General features: G+C 38.3%; 3 protein-coding genes and 1 pseudogene across 4 annotated transcripts in view; 1 reads left to right on the top strand and 3 right to left on the bottom strand.

The window, feature by feature from the left end:
- Positions 1–1,606, bottom strand: part of LOC147933132 (uncharacterized) — a 1,941-nt gene extending 335 nt beyond the window's left edge. Inside the window, exons 1-4 of the mRNA XM_087477311.1 lie at positions 1,419–1,606; positions 585–777; positions 405–490; positions 7–151 (exon numbers count right to left, since the gene is read on the bottom strand). Coding sequence (XP_087333437.1) covers positions 7–151; positions 405–490; positions 585–777; positions 1,419–1,468 — 474 coding nt within the window. The 5' untranslated portion in view covers positions 1,469–1,606. The remainder of the gene's footprint in view (positions 1–6; positions 152–404; positions 491–584; positions 778–1,418) is intronic.
- A 669-nt stretch (positions 1,607–2,275) lies between these two features.
- On the top strand, positions 2,276–4,305 carry LOC104733014 (uncharacterized). 2 transcript variants are annotated; one of them, XM_010452623.3, is made up of 8 exons: positions 2,276–2,723; positions 2,878–2,922; positions 3,015–3,147; positions 3,247–3,316; positions 3,417–3,465; positions 3,565–3,662; positions 3,764–3,902; positions 3,974–4,305. In XM_010452623.3, exons 1-8 carry the CDS (start codon positions 2,403–2,405, stop codon positions 4,136–4,138), a joined length of 1,020 nt encoding a protein of 339 aa, XP_010450925.1. In that variant the 5' UTR covers positions 2,276–2,402; the 3' UTR covers positions 4,139–4,305. The 2 variants fall into 2 exon arrangements, with proteins under 2 accessions (XP_010450925.1, XP_010450926.1); XM_010452624.3 differs by having other exon boundaries at positions 2,339–2,723; positions 3,253–3,316.
- Positions 4,306–4,384: 79 nt separating this feature from the next.
- LOC104733017 (putative disease resistance protein RPP1) lies at positions 4,385–8,640 on the bottom strand. Its single transcript, XM_010452625.3, has 4 exons — positions 7,839–8,640; positions 6,551–7,688; positions 6,152–6,454; positions 4,385–5,835 (listed from the first exon to the last, which is right to left on the bottom strand). The coding sequence occupies exons 1-4, from the start codon at positions 8,462–8,464 to the stop codon at positions 4,753–4,755; spliced, it is 3,150 nt and encodes a 1,049-aa protein (XP_010450927.1). The 5' UTR covers positions 8,465–8,640; the 3' UTR covers positions 4,385–4,752.
- Positions 8,641–15,083: 6,443 nt separating this feature from the next.
- On the bottom strand, positions 15,084–18,423 carry LOC104733018 (putative disease resistance protein RPP1; annotated as a pseudogene).
- Between the last annotated feature and the right edge of the window lie 548 nt (positions 18,424–18,971).

Genomic DNA, 18,971 nt, shown 5'->3' with positions numbered 1-18,971 from the left:
GCTCACATTGACTAGAGACTTTATATAAGTGGCAACTGTTAAATTAGAAACATATGAGGTGAATACCTTTTTCCACACATGACCTCTCCGTCCATATAATACTCCAGAAAGTACTCCAAGAACAGTACCGGAGTACTCTGACAAGATAGCTCTGCAAATAAAATACAAAGAACTATAAGCAAGGATAATCGAATCTTTAATGAAGATATTTTTTCTGATCAAATGACAGAAAAATGTAGCTTAAAAATAACAGGCTGCAGAAACAAACAAAGGACCCAAATTGCTCATAGGTAAACCTTCCACTTCCCTATCTTTCAAAAGCCACATTCTACGGGAACTCCTAAGACAGATAAGACCAGAGGAAAATTTTACGGTAGTATGTATGCTCAATAACTAATCAATACCTAAGCGGTCCACAAGACTTGAGACCTTTTCCCCATAAGATGAAGTACAGAGCCGTGATGAGTCCATTGATAAGAGAAGGTACAATCTGAAACAGTAAAGGAAAAACATTTTATCTCCAAACTCTCCAATTTATATGTATTAAATATACATGCGAGAAATCTGATACGGCTAAAATAAACCTGTTGATTAGAAAGCGCCCTTCCTTTCCATGGCTTTTGAAGTATCAAGAAGATGATGGACGAAGGCACCAGACAGCAGAAGAGGAAGAGAACCACTGGCGCTCCTGTCTGATTCAAGTAGCGGTACATAGAATAAACTGACCATATCCGAAAAAAGTTCCCAATGAGGTGGATTATCTGAAATGGTGTATGTCTGCAGATAAAAAGGTCAACAAATACATAAATTAGGCAGCAGATTACTCAATTCTAAGCCAATGTCAAAACAAAGGAAGACGAAAAAAACTACAAATGTTCTCAAGTTATGGACTCACTTCACTGCTTCAACCTAGTATTGAATCAAAAACACAATAATCCAAAATCTCAAGTGAATCAACCTAATAAGTATTGTTTCTGCATTAACTTCATGAAAACGGAGTGATGCGATTCCAAATTATGAGGGTTAATAAAACCCTAAGCAATAAATTTCAAGCTACAGTACACATTTCATTGCAATTTGAGAGGACTCAAATCACTGCTTCAACTAGAATTGCATCAAAATATAGTGAACTACAAAAAGCATAAGCTAGGGAATGAGAGGACTTGAATCAGTGATTCAACCTAATTACGTTGCTGCATTTATCTTCCAAAAACAAAATCGAGGAAATTTTATTCCCAATTCAGAGATATCAAAACCCAAAAGAAAAATTCCAAGCTACAGTACCATTTGAATCAATTCCATGGCAGCAAGACGAAGAAGCTTCGTGTTTTTATCCTCTCTCACATTTCATTTCTACATAAGCAAAAACACACAATAACAGGAGAAGTTAGAATCGAAAACTTTGGGTATGAAGATACCTGAAATGTGGAGATCCTCGATCGTCGGAGATTTGCTTCGGCGACATCATTTTAGTCCAAAACTCCGGAAACTAAGTGGTGTTTAAATCCAGTAGAAATTAATTAAAAAAAAAAACACAGCCTACACTTCCGAACTCAGAATCTTTTTTAAAAAATTGATGTAACTGAAGACGAATTCGTGTGTAGCTGTGATGATGGAAGTAAGTATCGTCTTCTTCGTCGAGGAACACGAGAGGAGGTCCCGAAGCTCGAGCGATCTATTCAGATCAGAGAGAGAGAAAGAGGAGACGTAATTTTCGTATTGGGCCTTCAAGCCCATTAAAAAATGGCTTGAATTTAAAGAAACCAAAGGCCTTGATGTTTTTAATAGAATTTATGTATTTTTTAAAACTAATTTTTTAGATTGATGTTTTATGCATACACAAAACTATATCATAAAATATAAATTATAACAGTTTACAATTTTATGATATAGTTTTGTAAACTGTTATAAAAACCTTTCCAATTGGCTCGTTTGAGCTGAAATTTTGTTGACAAAAAAAAAAAATTAGCCTAAAACTATATAAATAATAGAATATAGCGGTACATAAGAATAACACAGCAAATCGTAGAATCTAAATATTAGTCAAAAATATAGAAGTTGATACCAAATACAATCTAAAATCATAAAATCTAAATATTTGTCAAAACATATATATATTAAAAAAAAACACAAAAATACAACATACAATTTGTTTTAATAATTATTATAAAAAATTGTCTACAAATTAAAATTTAGTATTTAATTATTTTAAAATTATTATTTAATTGTTAAAAGGTACTATAAAATCAAAAATCAGAAATTACCAATAAAAAAAGTTGGTAATTTAAATTGCAATTTGCACAGATATTAGAAAAGGGTAAAACAGTAAAAAAAAACTGCGGTGACGATTTAGTGCTCTCCTCTACTCTTCTGATCAAACAGCTCGACGAACCTTCACTCAAATGGCGTCTTGTTCTCTTCCCTTGTTCCCATGCCTTTCCTCGCTCAAAATGAAGATCAATCCCATGGCGGCTCTCACCAATTCCTCTAAAACGATAGCTCCATACGAGCTGAAAATGGGACAAAACCGTCTTTTTCACAAGCTCCCCTCTGGTCTAAAAATGGAGGTAATTGAACAGAGGAGAAGCAAATCCGAAAGAGACAATCCACCATTGGTGTTTGTACATGGAAGCTACCACGCAGCTTGGTGTTGGGCTGAACATTGGTTACCTTTCTTCTCTTCTTCTGGGTTTGATTCTTATGCTGTTAGCTTATTAGGTCAGGTAAATTCTCAAACAATGAAAGTTTTGATTTTTATACTCAAATTCGATTTCCACAATATCTAATTTACTATCACGAACATAAAGTTTCATACTTTGGATTAGAATAGAGTGATTTGTGTGTGATTTGTGATGTAGTTATCTTTGAATGTAATAGGGTGAAAGTGATGAACCTTTGGGAACAGTTGCTGGAACACTTCAGGTACTTGAACCTTGCAATGTGCATTGTGTATATTGGATAATTACTTGAATCAGAAAGATTCTTAAAAGTGTTTTAACTTGTTTGTGTAGTAGACGCACGCAAGTGATATTGCGGATTTTATAGAAACGAATCTTGGTTCTTCACCACCTGTGCTTATTGGTCATTCGTTTGGAGGACTCATTGTTCAATATTACTTGGCAAATATTGTAAACAAACAGTCAGTAGGTAAAGTGTAGATTCATAGACATGAGTTGCGTTTTTTTGGGATCAGTGGTTATAATGATGCATATACAATAACTACTGAGTTTGTTCTTTCGATTGTAGGAGCAGAAAATGCATATCCAGAACTTTCAGGGGCTGTATTGGTTTGCTCAGTTCCACCTTCCGGTAATAGGTAACTAACTTGTCAAAGCATATTGGCGCTTTCTTATATCAGAGGACTTCTTTCTCGTTTAGCTTATATGTAAACTTTTGGGATTCTCTTTCTTCTTCAGCGGATTAGTGCTACGTTATCTCTTCTCTAAACCTGTAGCCGCGTTTAAGGTTTAAACTCTTTTTCCTGTCTTTGATTTTGTAAGGATGAACCCAGTGTCATGTTCTATTTGTTCAACAATGTTTGTTTTTGGTTATGTTCTTGGGCAGGTTACTTTCAGTTTAGCTGCTAAAGGTTTTCAGAAATCTATTCCTCTTTGTCGGGAAACATTCTTCTCTGAAGCCATGGATGATCAACTAGTGAAGCGGTATATCTATAATCTAACTAAATAGTCACCTTGAATCTAAAATTAAGTTTCAGTAGTCTAACTGAATTGTCTCTCTCTCTCCCTCTCTTTTCTCGATTCAGTTACCAGGATCTTATGACAAAGAGTTCACGGATGCCGCTGTTTGACCTGAGGAAGCTAAACGCATCACTTCCGGTGCCTAAACCAATGGAGAACTCGACAAAAGTTCTTGTTTTAGGTGCCAAAGATGATTTCATAGTGGTAAGAACTAAGAATTCCTTCTCCTTTCTAACCGAACCAGAAAGTTTCAATCTTGGGCTATTGTTTTGCAGGACGATGAAGGACTTAAGGAAACCGGGCGGTTTTATGAGGTTGAACCGGTTTGTATTGAAAGTGTTGCTCATGACATGATGCTAGATTGTTCATGGGAGAAAAGTGCTGATGTTCTTTTGAATTGGCTACGTGGTTCGTCTAAACTGGGAAATTTACATGCTTAATGGACTACTCTCGTAGGTGCTTTGCTTCTCACTTCTTTTCTTTTCTTCCGGGAACATTTTAGTTTAAAATTTTCTTAGTTAGATTATGTGAAGTTTGACTTAGTTTGTGGATACTTGATGGTAAAGATGCTCATTGATTCATTGTGTGAGGAAATCAACATTTTCAAGTGGTCTCTGGAAATTTTTATTTATTTCTTACGATAAGCTTGTATTAGGTGAAAATCTAGTAACATGATCATTAACATGTAGAGAAACAAGTACCTGATTATCTCATTGGAAGATATAGATCGACATTAAGAGTATTCAAAAATAAATTATACAAAATGCAATTTGTGAATAAATTCGAAAAATGTTGCTAGATAAAGAACACTTAAGAGTATTCCTACCAACGTTAACAAAACGACTGAAAATAACCAGTTCTTGAATTTCCCAGCATAGAGCGTTGCTTTCAATTTCTGAAATTCCTAGAGTCGTAATCTCCAATGAGAGCTCGTGGTCCGCCTGCGGCAACCAACTCAAGCCTTTCTCTGTTTCTTTCTTCACTGAAACTATGAAGTTGCTTTTTGGGTCGCAAGTAAGTCTCCAGTTGTTTTTCTCCCCTAACATGAAGGGAGTTAGAGTAGGAGTACTCCACATTCTTTTATCACCACCTCGTCACTCTCGTGGACATGAAACGAAAAAAGAAGCTGGCTGGACGTAACATCTGCTTCAAATTCATAGGTGAACAAATGCTCTGCTAAAATGGGGGGAAATTCGTAATAGCATGAAGGTCTGCATCGAACATTGACCCCAAATTTATTCTTGTCCATGAGGCGATGAGTTACACCAAATGTCTTACCATTGGAACCCTTCTCCTTCTCATCTTGAGTGACTAACAAGATGCAAGCTTTAAATCTACAGGTTGTTGAAAGAGGCCTTTGATTCAAATTTACAATCACTGAACTTCCAGGATTAGCTCGGTAAGTGAAGTCTGCAGGCACTTCTTTACCAGGTAAGAATTGACGGGTACTACTAGCCTGGATGAGTTTTCTTGCTTCTTTATTCAGCTTGAAGCAATTAACAAACCGGAGACTATCCAAAAGATGGTTGTGAAAGGAGAAACCAAGTGTCTCCAGCGACTCACAATTGACTGCCGAAAGATTTAATAAGGAACCGGAAAGTTGTGGGATTGTTATCAACTTTTTGCATCCGTGAAGTGTAAGTGTCTGAAGACGAGAGATTTTCATAACCCACGGAGGAATTTCTTGCATTTCTGTATCGTTAAAGTACAACCTTGTGATGATTTCAAGAGCATGCGGGAATTCCTTAAGACCTTCATTGTATGACATTTCCAGTTTATGAAGATGAGACCATGACTTGATCGTCGAAGGCACTTCTTTTATTGCAGTTTTCATGAGCTTGAGATCCTTAACGTTTGTGGAGATCTCAGGAAATCTTTTGATCAGTAAGCAATCAGTGAGATCAAGGTTAATGAGAGATTCCAAGTTGATATTGGTTGGAAGAACCTCTAGCTTTGAGCATCCTCGTAAACTCAACTGTTGCAATTTCTGAAGGTTTCCTATAGAAGCGGGGAGCTCTGCCAAACTTGAGCATTCAAACAGTGTTAATTCTTCAAGATTAGTGGCACTTGAGAGATCAGGTAACTCTTTTAGGTGTTTCGACTCACGCAAATCCATAATCTTCAGACTTCCAAGCGGCTGCACAAACAAATAAACACAACATAAGGAAATATGTGCCTTAAATTTATTTTCAAATAAATAAATAATAGCGTAGTGTCTTTTTTTTTCTTTCTTTAACTCAAAATTAAATTCTTCATTCATACACTTCCTCCCTTTCAACCACTGATACTAATATGGGATACTACACTTTAAACAAACATAATTAGACTACAAGAGATAATAGAAGAACCTTCTAAGAAGTAATACCGGAAGATCACTCCTTTTTGACACAAAATATTTATGAAAAAAAAAACCCAATAATACAAAATTGGAGAGAAACACAACAGTTTTGTACCTGATATCCTTGCCACAAGTTTTGAAGTTTGCTGTTCCACATACGTAGCTCGACTAGGTACTCCGTGCAAAAATTAGAAGGCAAACATATCAACGGGAAACGACACCAATGTATTAATCTAAGTTTCCGAGGTAGATTATTCAAACCTTGCGGTAAGTATAATTTATCTTTTTCGTTGTCATATGGCCCATGGAACATTAAAAATTTAAGTTTAGACATTTTTTCAAAAGCTCTCCCACTGATATTTAATTCGCCTGATAGAGTTCTTACCTCGAAAAGTATACCTATTATATTTCTACTACCCTGTAAATAGATCAGAAAAAAGTAGAAAATGAGTGACTATTGAATGAATTTAATTTGTAGAAAACAAGGACACAAGAGACTAATAATAGAACTAACCGTGTTATCAGTGAGTACTTCACAAATATCTCTAGCATCAACCAAAAATTCACGCTTCCCAGGCTCACGAATGGATTGGTGCCCAGGCTTACGACGGACAATTTCTCTACCTAATTGTACTAGTAGATTGTGCATATCTATACGTGTATAGCCACTAGGTAGAACCTCAATAGCTATGAGAGATTTCTCAGCTAAGACTTGAAGCCCTTGCCTCACATCTAAGAAACTTAAAGCAAGATAATCTTCCACTTTCACCATTTCTCCATTGTTAAAAAGGCAGGCTATATGAAGGAATAAATCCTTATCTTCATCACATAAAGCATCGTAACTGAACTTTAAAATGCTTTGAATACCAGCATCAAGGCGAGTCTTTAACCTTGGTAGTTCATTTACCCACTCATCCCTAGACATTCCCCGGAAGTGGGATCCCATAACTCTTAGTCCTAATGGTAGATGACCTAAAAGTTTTGTAACTTCCCATGCAAGCTCCTCGAAACCATCTTTAGGGAAGTTTTGGCCAAAAGCAGACACACAAAACATCTGATAAGCTTCATATGCTGATGGAAACTCCACCTTGTAAATATGGTTGATTCCATGTGCCTTCAAAAGTTTTTGGTCTTGTGTTGTGATGATAATCCGACTTCCATGACCAAACCACCGAGTTTCTTTCGCGATAGCATCTAGTTGCATTGACTGGTTAATGCTATCGAGAACAATAAGCACTTTCTTGTCATTCAACCTATCTTGGACAATGCCTAAATGAGGAAGCTCCATATCCTTATGGTTAATTATCTGGGACATGAATCTTTTTTGTAACTGCATCTTTGCACTATACTCATCAGAACAAACTGGTCTTGTATACATCGACTCTTTGATACTTTCCATGAAGACACTCAATTCAAAATTTTCAGAAAATTGGCTATACAAGACCCTGGCAATGGTGGTCTTCCCAATCCCAGACGGACCCCAAATCCCAATCATCCTTACTTCATCAGAGCCTAGGCATAACAATGATTCCATTTCTTTCATATGAGCTCCCATCCCAATTAAACCATCAAAATCTCTTGATGGTGTAGAAGTATTCAGCATGTTTGACACATCAGTGGCGATTTTTTCAGTCATGGCTGCTTCATTATCCCTAACAAATGAAGTGATCGATTTATACTTATGTTAATTATTCATTAAAAAAATCACATACACATCCAAAATATGTATTAATACAAATAAATATAGTTTAAATGTGTTAGTAAAATGTGAATCACAACAAGTGGAATTCAAAAGGACAAACCAGTTGCGCGAATGCTCTCCAGCTATTGTCGCCACACCTTCCAAAACTTTTGTCCATCTCTTAATCTCATCTTTTGTTTTGTCTTTACAAGTTCTTTTGAAGACCTTACCAAAATCTCCGGTCTGCTTCTTTACATCTGTTGGATCAACGTCATAGAAAATGGTCATCACTGTTTGACCAAACTCTTCTCTGCACTTCATGATCTCCACCAACTCGTTAAGGCACCACGACGAAGAAGCGTAGTTTCTCGAGAGCAATACGATCGCTATCTTCGATCCTCTGATAGCTTCTATGAGCTCAGGACCGATTGACTTGCTCCTCTCGATATCATTATCAATGAATGGATCAATTCCCTTTCCTTTGAACTCTTTTAGGATGTGAGTAAGAAAGGTTTTTCGAACATCTGCTCCGTGGAAGCTTGGGAAGACATGGTGTTTCCGGGTTCGAGACAAAGAAGATGGGGTTGATGTAAGAGATAAAGTAGAGGAAGAAGGAGAAGAAGCAACAATTTTTTTGTTTTTTTGATGGGATTTTATTTTTCCATAAAACATGAAAAGTATTGTACCGAAAAGAGTGAAGAAGTTTATTGCAGCAACGCAAAAACCATAGTAGAAAGAGGAATCCATGGAGTATGATTGAGAGAAGATCAATATCTCAAAGCTTTTCAGAAAGCAATCTGCAGAAGGAAATGGAAATGGCTAGTTTGTTTATTGAGAGAGGCATAAAAGAACTTCTAACGAGTTCCTACACTTTTAGTTTCTTACGAATTGTTTCTCATCTTTTCTTTCGAGTTTTCCATTATACTATTAATCTCCTTTTTGGTTTTAGACTTTAGTTCTTACAATTATACACCTGTAATTTATAAAATACATTAATTGGCACAACTGAACTCAAATATCTAGTAATGTGAACTATAAATAATGAGGCTCAATTGATAATAACGTAAAAATGTGGGGTTCATCTCCTACAATGATGTAGGGTTTATAATATTTAATCATGTAATTTTCTTGGAAAGAGGATAATGGACGTTGAAGATGGAACGAAACTTTCCTAATGACGCATGTTTTATACTAATATAGTCATAATTTCTTGGAAAACGCCGAAAAAGGATCGATAAACAATGGTAAGATCGCATAATATTTTAGCCCACAAGTCACACAAAAAAATAAAATAAAACTTTACTTACAAAATCACAACTTGTTTTAAAGTTTAAACTGATACTTAAAGTTAAATAATGTATGGTGTATACAATTTTCTATCATATTTTCTTGGAAAAAACGCTTAAAATGGAGCGATGATCAATGTCCTACTAAAACTGCGGACGTTTAGACAATGACGCATACAATTGTTTAGCCACAGTTCAAACAAAAATAAACAAAACTTCACTTAAAAAATTACAACTTGTATAAATGCTAAATATATAGGTGTATCGATTAGGTGTAAAACCTTTTTTTTTTTCTTTATATGATGTAGGTGTATATATAATCTCGACTGTATTTTATAAGATAAATTTGGAACCTCTAAATTAAATTGTATTATATAGCAGATGGAGCATAGTCAAGATTTTATTAAAAAGAAATACATAGTCAAGATGAAGACTAATGGTATTGAGATTCTCAGTTTTGACAAGTGGAGATAGGGATTAAAGGAATGAAAATTTCAATACATTAATTGAGGATTGTGAAGGTTATAGTACAAAGATCAGAAGGTTAATGTGGAATTAACCAACTGTTGGAAAGGTTCTAATTGGGTTAGAAGGTTTCTAGGAAGCTGGTTTAGCTGGTGAACCGGTTGGTTCAATTGAGACTGATTAAGTCTTGGTTATCCACTTAAAGTGTCAACGCGCTCCTTTCTCATTGGTCACACGCTTGCACGTGTGAGGGTTTGTTAGATCCTTAAAAGATCTATCATCTTCTTCCTTCGACTGTATCGATTTCATTTTGTTGAAAGAGAGAGAGTTGTAGAGAGAGATTTGAGCGATTGTAACTGACAAAGTATAAGCTCAAGTTTGAGCTGAGTTAGTGGATTCTGGTGTACCGTCGCCGGCGAGACGTAGGGCTTCACATCGAAGCCCGAACTCGTTAAATCTTCTTGTGTCGTTTCTCGTTTCTTTTCTTGTTCTTTCATTGATTCGAGTCCGATCTAATCTCAAGCGAGTAGATTAGGTTTTACAAATTGGTATCAGAGCCAAGGCTGCGTTCTAAGTCGAATCAAGGTCTACGATGAGTGCGAAGTTAGAAGTCGCGTTGTTCGATGGAACTGGAGATTTCTCTTTATGGAGAACAAGGATGTTCGCACATCTGAGCGTCCTCGGATTGAAGGATGTGTTATCGGAGCACACACCTAAGGTGCTAACAGAATCTGAAGAGTCAGATCCAGGACAGAAGAAGAAGCAGATCGAGGATGAAGCTACAAGGCTCGATCGCTGTGATAAGGCAAAGCATGTCATCTTCTTGAATGTTGGAGATAAAGTTTTGAGGAAGATCGAGAAGTGCGCTACTGCTGCAGAGACGTGGTTAACCTTAGAGCATCTGTTCATGGTAAAGACTCTACCAAATAGGGTTTATCTTCAACTCAAGGTTTACAACTTCAAGATGCATGAGTCTAAAACTTTAGACGAAAATATTGATGAATTCTTGAAGTTGATAGCTGATCTCAGCCATCTAGATATAGAGGTTCCAGATGAGGTTCAGGCAGTCTTGCTTCTTAGTTCTCTCCCAGCTAGGTATGAATTACTCAAGGAAACTTTGAGGTACGGTAGAGAAGGGATCAAGTTTGAGGAAGTTGCGAGTGCTGCTAGATCAAAGGAGATGGAACTTAGGGATAGTAACGGTTTGAAGAATATCTCTGAGGCTCATTTCGTTAGAGGAAGGTCAGAGAACAGACAACCTCAGCAGAACAATAACAAGAATAGGCAGAGGTCTAAATCAAGAGATGGTGGAAAAAAGATTTGTTGGGTATGTGGAAAGGAGGGCCACTACAAGAAACAATGCTATAAGTGGTTAGAGAGGAACAAGGGAAAGACTACTCAGTCACAAAACCAAGGCGAGGCAGCAATGGTTAAGGACGATGCTCAGGATTTATTAGGTTTGGTTGCTTCAGAAGTTAATTTGGCAACAGGAGAGATTAGTCATGACGAGTGGATTTTGGATTCAGCTTGTTCCTTTCATATGACTTCAAAGAGAGAGCTGTTCATGGAGTTGAACGAGCTGTCAAGTGGGAAGGTCAGAATGGCTAACAACACTTACTGTGAAGTGAAAGGAATAGGGTCAATCAGGTTTCAGAACCCAGATGGTACTACTTTTGTGTTGCATGATGTCAGGTTTATGCCTGACATATCCCGGAATTTGATATCTCTTGGTACTTTGGAATTGAAAGGATGTGAGTTTAGGGGTGGAAATGGCGTTCTCAAAGTCGTGAAAGGTTTTACAGTGTTCATGAAGGGTACTAGGCGTCAAACTCTTTACATTCTGGATGGGTTTGCTAAGTCTGCAGAAGCACACGTTGCAGAAGTAAATGAGCCAGCTGTTCTGCTCAAGCAGATGAGCAGAGTCTGTTGTGGCACAGTCGGTTAGGGCACATTGGTCAGAAGGGTCTTCAGGTTCTAGCTAAGAAAGGTTGCTTTAAAGACAGTAAAATTTCGGGGGTTGACTTCTGTGAAGATTGTGTCTTCGGTAAGACTCACAAGGTGAGTTTTGGTTCAGCTCAGCATGTTACCAAGGAAAAATTGGACTATGTGCATTCTGATTTGTGGGGTTCTCCCAATGTACCTATGAGTTTGGGGAGGTGTCAGTATTTCATCTCTTTCACAGATGATTATTCCAGGAAAGTTTGGATTTACTTCTTGAGATCTAAGGATGAGGCGTTCAGGAGTTTCGTTGACTGGAAGAAGATGGTGGAGACTCAATCAGAGAGAAAGGTCAAGAAGCTTCGCACAGACAACGGTCTGGAGTTCTGCAATCAACAGTTTGATCGTTTCTGCAAAGATGAAGGTGTTGTCAGACACAGGACATGCACATACACTCCTCAACAAAACGGAGTGGCAGAGAGACTCAACAGAACTATTATGAACAAGGTTCGGAGCATGTTAAGTGAGAGTGGTCTCGGGCAGAGGTTTTGGGCAGAAGCTGCATCTACAGCTGTTTACTTGATAAACCGATCTCCCTCTTCAGCCATTGATTTCAAGGTTCCTGAGGAGATGTGGACGTCGGTGATGCCTTCCTTAGATGGTTTGAGAAGGTTTGGTTGTTTGGCAGATATTCATTCGAATGAAGGAAAGTTAGAGCCAAGAGCAAAGAAAGGAGTCTTCACTGGTTACCCAGATGGAGTTAAGGGGTTTCGGATATGGGTTCTAGATGACAAGAAGTGTGTTATCAGTAGGAACGTGGTCTTCAAGGAGGATGTGATGTTCAAGGACTTTAAGTCTGACTCAAGCACAGGTAGTGATAAACTTGTTTTGTCTACTGATAAACCTTTAAGTTTTGATTTTGCAGGTGAATACAGGATCTTAGGGGATTCTACTCAAGGTGGAGTTTTACCGGAACAAGGTGATTCTTCTGAGCAGGTCGTGGTTGATCTTGAGGTTCAGATTACTGAAGTTGTAAGTCAAAGTGAGGGTCATCAGGATCCAGGTAGCTATCAGTTAGCCAGGGATCGAGTTAGGAGACAGGTTGTGCCTCTTGTGAGGTTCCGGGATTATGATGTAGGCACTGAGGAGGATGATATGGAGGCATATGTGTGTTTCTTGTCTGAAGATGGAGGTCTCACTGAGCCGGAAAGCTTTGCTGAGGCTCTCAGGGATCCAGATAGTGACAAATGGATGGAAGCAGCTACAGAGGAGATCAGTTCCCAGTACAAGAACAACACCCGGGGATTTGATAGACAGGCCGAAAGATTGTAAGCCAATAAGCTGCAAGTGGATCTTCAAACGGAAAGCAGGAATGACAGATTCTGATCCACCGAGGTTTAAAGCAAGGCTGGTTGCCAGAGGCTTCTCGCAGAAAGAAGGAGTTGACTATCAGGAGATCTTTGCTCCGGTGGTCAAACATGTTTCTATTCGGTACATGTTAGCAGCGGTGAATCACTATAATATGGAGTTGCATCAGTTGGACGTGAAGACGACCTTTCTACACGGGTAATTAGATGAGTATATTATCATGGAGCAGCCGGAAGGGTTTGTAAGCAAGAAATATCCGGAGAAGGTCTGTTTACTAAAGAAGTCGCTGTATGGGCTGAAGCAAGCTCCCAGGTAGTGGAATAAGAGGTTCGATGAGTTCATGACTCAAATTGGCTTCAACCGGAGCAACTACGATAGCTGTGTTTACTACAAGAAGGTTAAAGGTGGAGCCTACGTTTATCTACTCCTTTATGTTGATGATATGTTAATAGCTTCAACGGATGTGGACTTGATCCAGAGTCTGAAGTCACTGTTAAGCTTGGAGTTTGAAATGAAGGATCTTGGGGAAGCTAAGAAGATTTTAGGGATGGAGATTGTTCGTGACAGGTCAACAAACAGGTTGAAGATTTCTCGGGAAAGTTACTTAAAGAAGATTCTTGGGAAGTTTAGAATAGATCAAGCAAAGTCTGTTGCGACTCCTCTTGGTGCTCATTTCAAGTTAAGGGCTGCATCTGAAGAAGAGTCAAGTCGACAGGCAGATTACATGAGGAAAATTCCTTATCAGAGTGCAGTGGGAAGTCTCATGTATGGGATGATAGGCACCAGACCTGATTTGGCTCATCCTGTGGGTCTGATCAGCAGGTTTATGAGTCGACCTATCAAAGTTCATTGGCAAGCTGTTAAATGGGTCTTCAGGTATTTGAGGGAATCTGTTGATTTGGGTTTAAGCTTCAAAAAGCAGGGAGAATTCGTTGTCACTGGTTACTGTGATTCTGACTATGCGTCAGATGCTACTCAAAGGAGGTCTACTTCTGGTATGGTTTTTACTGCAGGAGGCAATCCTATTAGCTGGAGGTCAACCCTTCAGAAAGTGGTAGCTCAGTCTTCTACCGAGGCTGAGTATATTGCATTGTCTAGAGCTGTTAAGGAAGCAGTGTGGCTTAAGGGTCTAGCTGAAGAACTTGGGTTTCCGCAGGATACGGTTAAGGTGCACTGTGATTCGCAGAGTGCGATAGCATTGTCAAAGAATGCTGTGTTTCATGAGAGGACAAAGCACATTGATGTCAAGTATCACTTCCTGAGGGATCTTATCAGCAAGGGTGTTATCAGTGTAGTGAAGATTCCTACGGAGAGCAATCCTGCGGATATCTTTACTAAGGTTTTACCAGTTTGGAAGTTTCAGGAAGCATTACAGATGCTTCGAGTCTCGAGAAATTAGAGAGTCCAGTTGTGGACGTTAAGCAGGTGTCCGGGTTTGGATACAAGGATTCACCAAGAAAGAGATCTTTGACTAAAGTGGAGATTTGAAGGTTATAGTACAAAGATCAGAAGGTTAATGTGGAATTAACCAAGTGTTGGAAAGGTTCTAATTGGGTTAGAAGGTTTCCAGGAAGCTGGTTTAGCTGGTGAACCGGTTGGTTCAATTGAGACTGATTAAGTCTCGGTTATCCACTTAAAGTGTCAACGCGCTCCTTTCTCATTGGTCACACGCTTGCACGTGTGAGGGTTTGTTAGATCCTTAAAAGATCTATCATCTTCTTCCTTCGACTGTATCGATTTCATTTTGTTGAAAGAGAGAGAGTTGTATAGAGAGATTTGAGCGATTGTAACTGACAAAGTATAAGCTCAAGTTTGAGCTGAGTTAGTGGATTCCGGTGTACCGTCGCCGGCGAGACGTAGGGCTTCACATCGAAACCCAAACTCGTTAAATCTTCTTGTGTCGTTTCTCGTTTCTTTTCTTGTTCTTTCATTGATTCGAGTCCGATCTAATCTCAAGCGAGTAGATTAGGTTTTACAGATTGCTTGTTAAGCAAGAAACTATTTCTCACCTATCTTTTTTATTTTCTTTGTTCCATAGAGAGCTATCAATTGAACCATGATAGTGACTACATGAGTACTGAAGTTGCAAAGGTTAGCTTAATAATACACAGGAAATTTTTGTACAATGTAAGATCGCTGTAAAGGCGAGTGAGCGAGGATTAAAGTAGATATCAACAGACGTTTCCACATGACCCTATAATGTGGCCCGTGAGTATAAGAAAAAAGTAACCTTTGCAAATCCACTCAGAGCTCGTCTCGAATGTCTGTGCATGCTAGCTTTGTCTTCAAGCTTCCCTGTTTGTGTGTTTGCAGATGATATTATGGCAGTGCTGGATGAAGTCAAACAGCTCTCACTTATTCGACGAAGCTCTATGCCCAACAGATACTTAGGCCTACCCGTCTTGAGTTGTTTTTCTCCAAAAAAAAAGGAAGGGGCTTAGAGTTGGAGTACCCCACAGTCTTTTATCACTGTTTGACTACTACTAGTCTGGATGAGTTCTCTCGCTTCTTTATTCAGCTTCAAGCAATTAACAAAGCCGATAAACATCTTTGGATGATTGTGAAAGGAGCAATCAAGCCTCTCTAGTGAGTCGCAATTTATTACCCCTATGTTTGATAAAGAATCAGAAAGCTGTGGGATTGTTACCAGCTTCTTGCATCCATCTAGTAGAAGTGTCTCAAGACGAGATATTTTCTTGACCCACAAAGGAAGCTCTTGCATTTCAGTATCGTTTGAAGACAACATTGTGATGGTGTCAAGCATGTGGGAATTCCTTGAGGTTTTCATGGTATGACATTGTCATGGAATTCCTTGATTCTTGGCGGTACTTCTTTTATTGCACTTCTCGTGAGACTGAGATGCTCAATGTTTGTGGAGATCTCAGGAAAATTTTTCACAATAAGCAATCAGCGAGATCAAGTTTATCGCAAGATTTCAAGTTGATGTTGGTAGGAAGCACCTTTAGCTTTGAGCATCCCCGTAATGTTAAATCTTGCAATTTATGAAGTCTTCCTATAAAAGAGGGAAGCTCCACCAAGCTAGTGCACATTCTCAGATTCAGTTTCTGGAGATTAGTGGTGTTTCCAATAGAGAAAGGAATCTCCACCAAGCTTGAGCATCTATTGAGATTCAAATCTTTAAGGTTAGTCGCAGTTGAGAGATCAGGTAGCTCCCTTAGGTTTCTCGAGTTACTTAAATTCATCCACTTCAGGTTTCCAAGCTAAGTGACTGTACAAACAAATAAAGATAACAGATGTAAACACATTGACTAAGCATATGAAACTAAAAATAAACTTCCAAAATTAAGATTAAGTTCAAAGAATAATTAACATAACAAAATAATCCAAATAGAGAGAACACACAACAATTATGTACCTGCTTTCCTTCCCACAACTTCTCAAGTTTGCTTTTCTGCATATTTAGGTTGACTAGGTACTTCGTAGACAAATTGGAAGGCAAGCTTCTCGTCGGAAAACAGTTCCATTCTATTAACCTAAGTTTATGAGTTAGATAATTCAAACCTTGCGGTAAGTACAACTTATGGCTTTGGTCGCCGTATGGGTCCAAAAATCTTAAGAATTTAAGATTAGACATTCCTTCAAACGCTTTCTCACTTATACTTAATCCGTCTGATAGGTTATCTAAGTCGAAATATATACCTATAACACTTGCACTAGCCTGCAAAAAGACCAAAAGAATGTGGAAAATGAGAGATAATAGGCTATTAAACAAATTTAATTTGTAGAGAACAAGGAAACGTAATACAATAATATAATGTAAACTAACCGTGCCATCAGTAAGTACTTCACAAATATCTCTAGCATCAACCAAAAACTGACGCTTCCCAGGCTCGTGCATGGAATGGAGCCCATATTGATGACGAACAATTTCTCTGCCCAATTGTACTAGTAGATTATGCATTTTTATCACTCTACAGTTAATACCTGTGATATCAAGAGCTATGAGAGATTTTTCAGCTAATAGGTGAAGCCCATGCCTCACACCCAAGAAATCTATAGCAAGATAATATTCAACTTTCACCATTTCATCATTGTTGAAAAGGCATGCTATATGAAGGAACAAATCTCTATCTTCACAGCATAAAGCATCATAACTGAAATTTAAAATGCTTTCAATACTAGGATCAAGGCGATTTAACCTTGGTAGTGCATTTACCCACTCATCCTTAGACATTCCTCGGAAGTGGGAGCCCATAACTTTTAGTCCCAATGGTAGGTTACCTAAAAGTTGTGTAACTTCCCAAGCAAGCTCCTCGAACCCATCTTTAGGAAACTTTTTACCAAAAGCATACATACAAAAGATTTTATAAGCTTCATATGTTGATGGAAACTCAACCTTATATATATGGTCGATATCATGTGCCTTCAAAAGTTTTTGGTCCTGTGTTGTGATGATAATCCGACTCCCACTACCGAACCATTGAGTTTCTTTTGCGACAGCATCTAGTTGCATTGATTGAGTAATGCCATCAAGAACAATAACCACTTTCTTGTCGTTCAACCTATCGCGTGCAACTCCTAAATGAGGAAGCTCCATATCCTTATGGTTGAGTATCTTGGACAATAAGTGTTTATGTAAGTGCAACTTTGCACTATAATCGTCAGAACTTATAGATCTTGTATACATCAAATCTTTAATATTCTCAACAAAGGCACTCAATTCAAAATCGCTAGATAACTTGCTGTGTAAGACTCTGGCAATGGTTGTCTTCCCAATCTCAGACGGACCCCAAATCCCAATCATCCTCACTTCATTAGAGTCTAGGTCCAACAACGATTTCACTTTTTCCGTATGAGCTTCCATCCCAATGAAATCGTCAAAATCTCTAGACCTTGGGGATCTACTAAGCATGTCTAAAACATCAATGGTGATTTTTTTCAATCATAGTTGCTTCATTATCCCTAGAAAAATAGAGAGATAATTTATAGATTCGTTAATTATAAACATTTCTCAACACATTAGTTATATAAAAAAAATGTATTGCTTTTCTTGTTAGTTTCTAAAAAGATACCACTAATAAATATAATTTGGTGTATCACAAAATATTTACTTAGGGTAAGCTAAAACAAAATCAAGAGGGCAAACCAGTTGTGCTCTCCAGCGGTTGTCGCCACAACTTTCAAAACTTTTCTCCATCTCTCAATCTCCTCTTTTGTTTTGTCTTTACAAGTTCTTTCGAAAACCTTCCCAAAATCTCCGGTCTGCTTCTTTACATCTGTTGGATCAACGTCATAGAATATGGTCATCACTTTTTGTTTCAATTCATCTCTGCACTTAATGATCTCCACCAACTCATTCAGGCACCACGACGAAGAAGCATAGTTCTTTGAAAGCAAAACAATCGCGATCTTTGATCCTCTGATAGCTTCTTTGAGCGCAGGACCGATAGACATGGTCCTCTGGATATCATTATCGATGAACGGATCGATTCCCTTTCCTTTGAATTCTTTTAGGATGTGAGCAAGAAAGTTTTTTCGAAAATCTGCCCCGTGGAAACTCGGGAAGACATCGTGTTTCTGTTAAGCGTAGCACACCTTATTATTCTTCTCTCTCATATCTCATTTACTCTCTGTATATTCGACTACCATGTCTAGAGTCTGTATATTCTTAGTTTCCTTTTCCTGCATCTAGGTTTGCTATATAATGTAAAGGCTACACATGAATAACATTAACACAAATTTCCACAGCCGTCTTCCTCTTGTTCATGGTATCAGAGCCAATCAAAAATGGCAGATCTGAAATCTGAGACGACTGTGGAAAAGACTTTGAACACTACAAAAACTATTGCGCCAAACTATCAATTGGCTGCAAATGAAAATCCAGGTGCAGTTATCGCTCAAGTTCAATTTAATGGTGATAACTTTGATGATGGGCACAGGCAGTGCGAACTGCTCTGCGCGTGAAGAAGAAATATGGTTTCGTTGATGGGACAATCACGAGACCTAAAGAAGACTCTGATGAGTATGAAGATTGGGTGTCTGCAAATTCCAAAGGTGCGTCGCACTCTTGCAAATAAAGAAGATCCATTGGAGCTGTGGCAAGAAATCAAAGATCGATTCTCTGAAGGGAATGGTCCGCGAATCCAAGAAATTAAGGCTGAACTTGCAAATCTAAGGCAAGGAAGCATGACTATTATTGAGTACTATGGGAAATTGCAGATCCTTTGGGAAGACTT

This window comes from Camelina sativa, chromosome 12 (genome assembly GCF_030686135.1).
Source record: "Camelina sativa cultivar CO46 ecotype springtype chromosome 12, ASM3068613v1".
NCBI lineage: Eukaryota > Viridiplantae > Streptophyta > Magnoliopsida > Brassicales > Brassicaceae > Camelina > Camelina sativa.
Note: the sequence above shows the minus strand (reverse complement) of the source record. Positions and strands in the feature narration are given on the sequence as shown.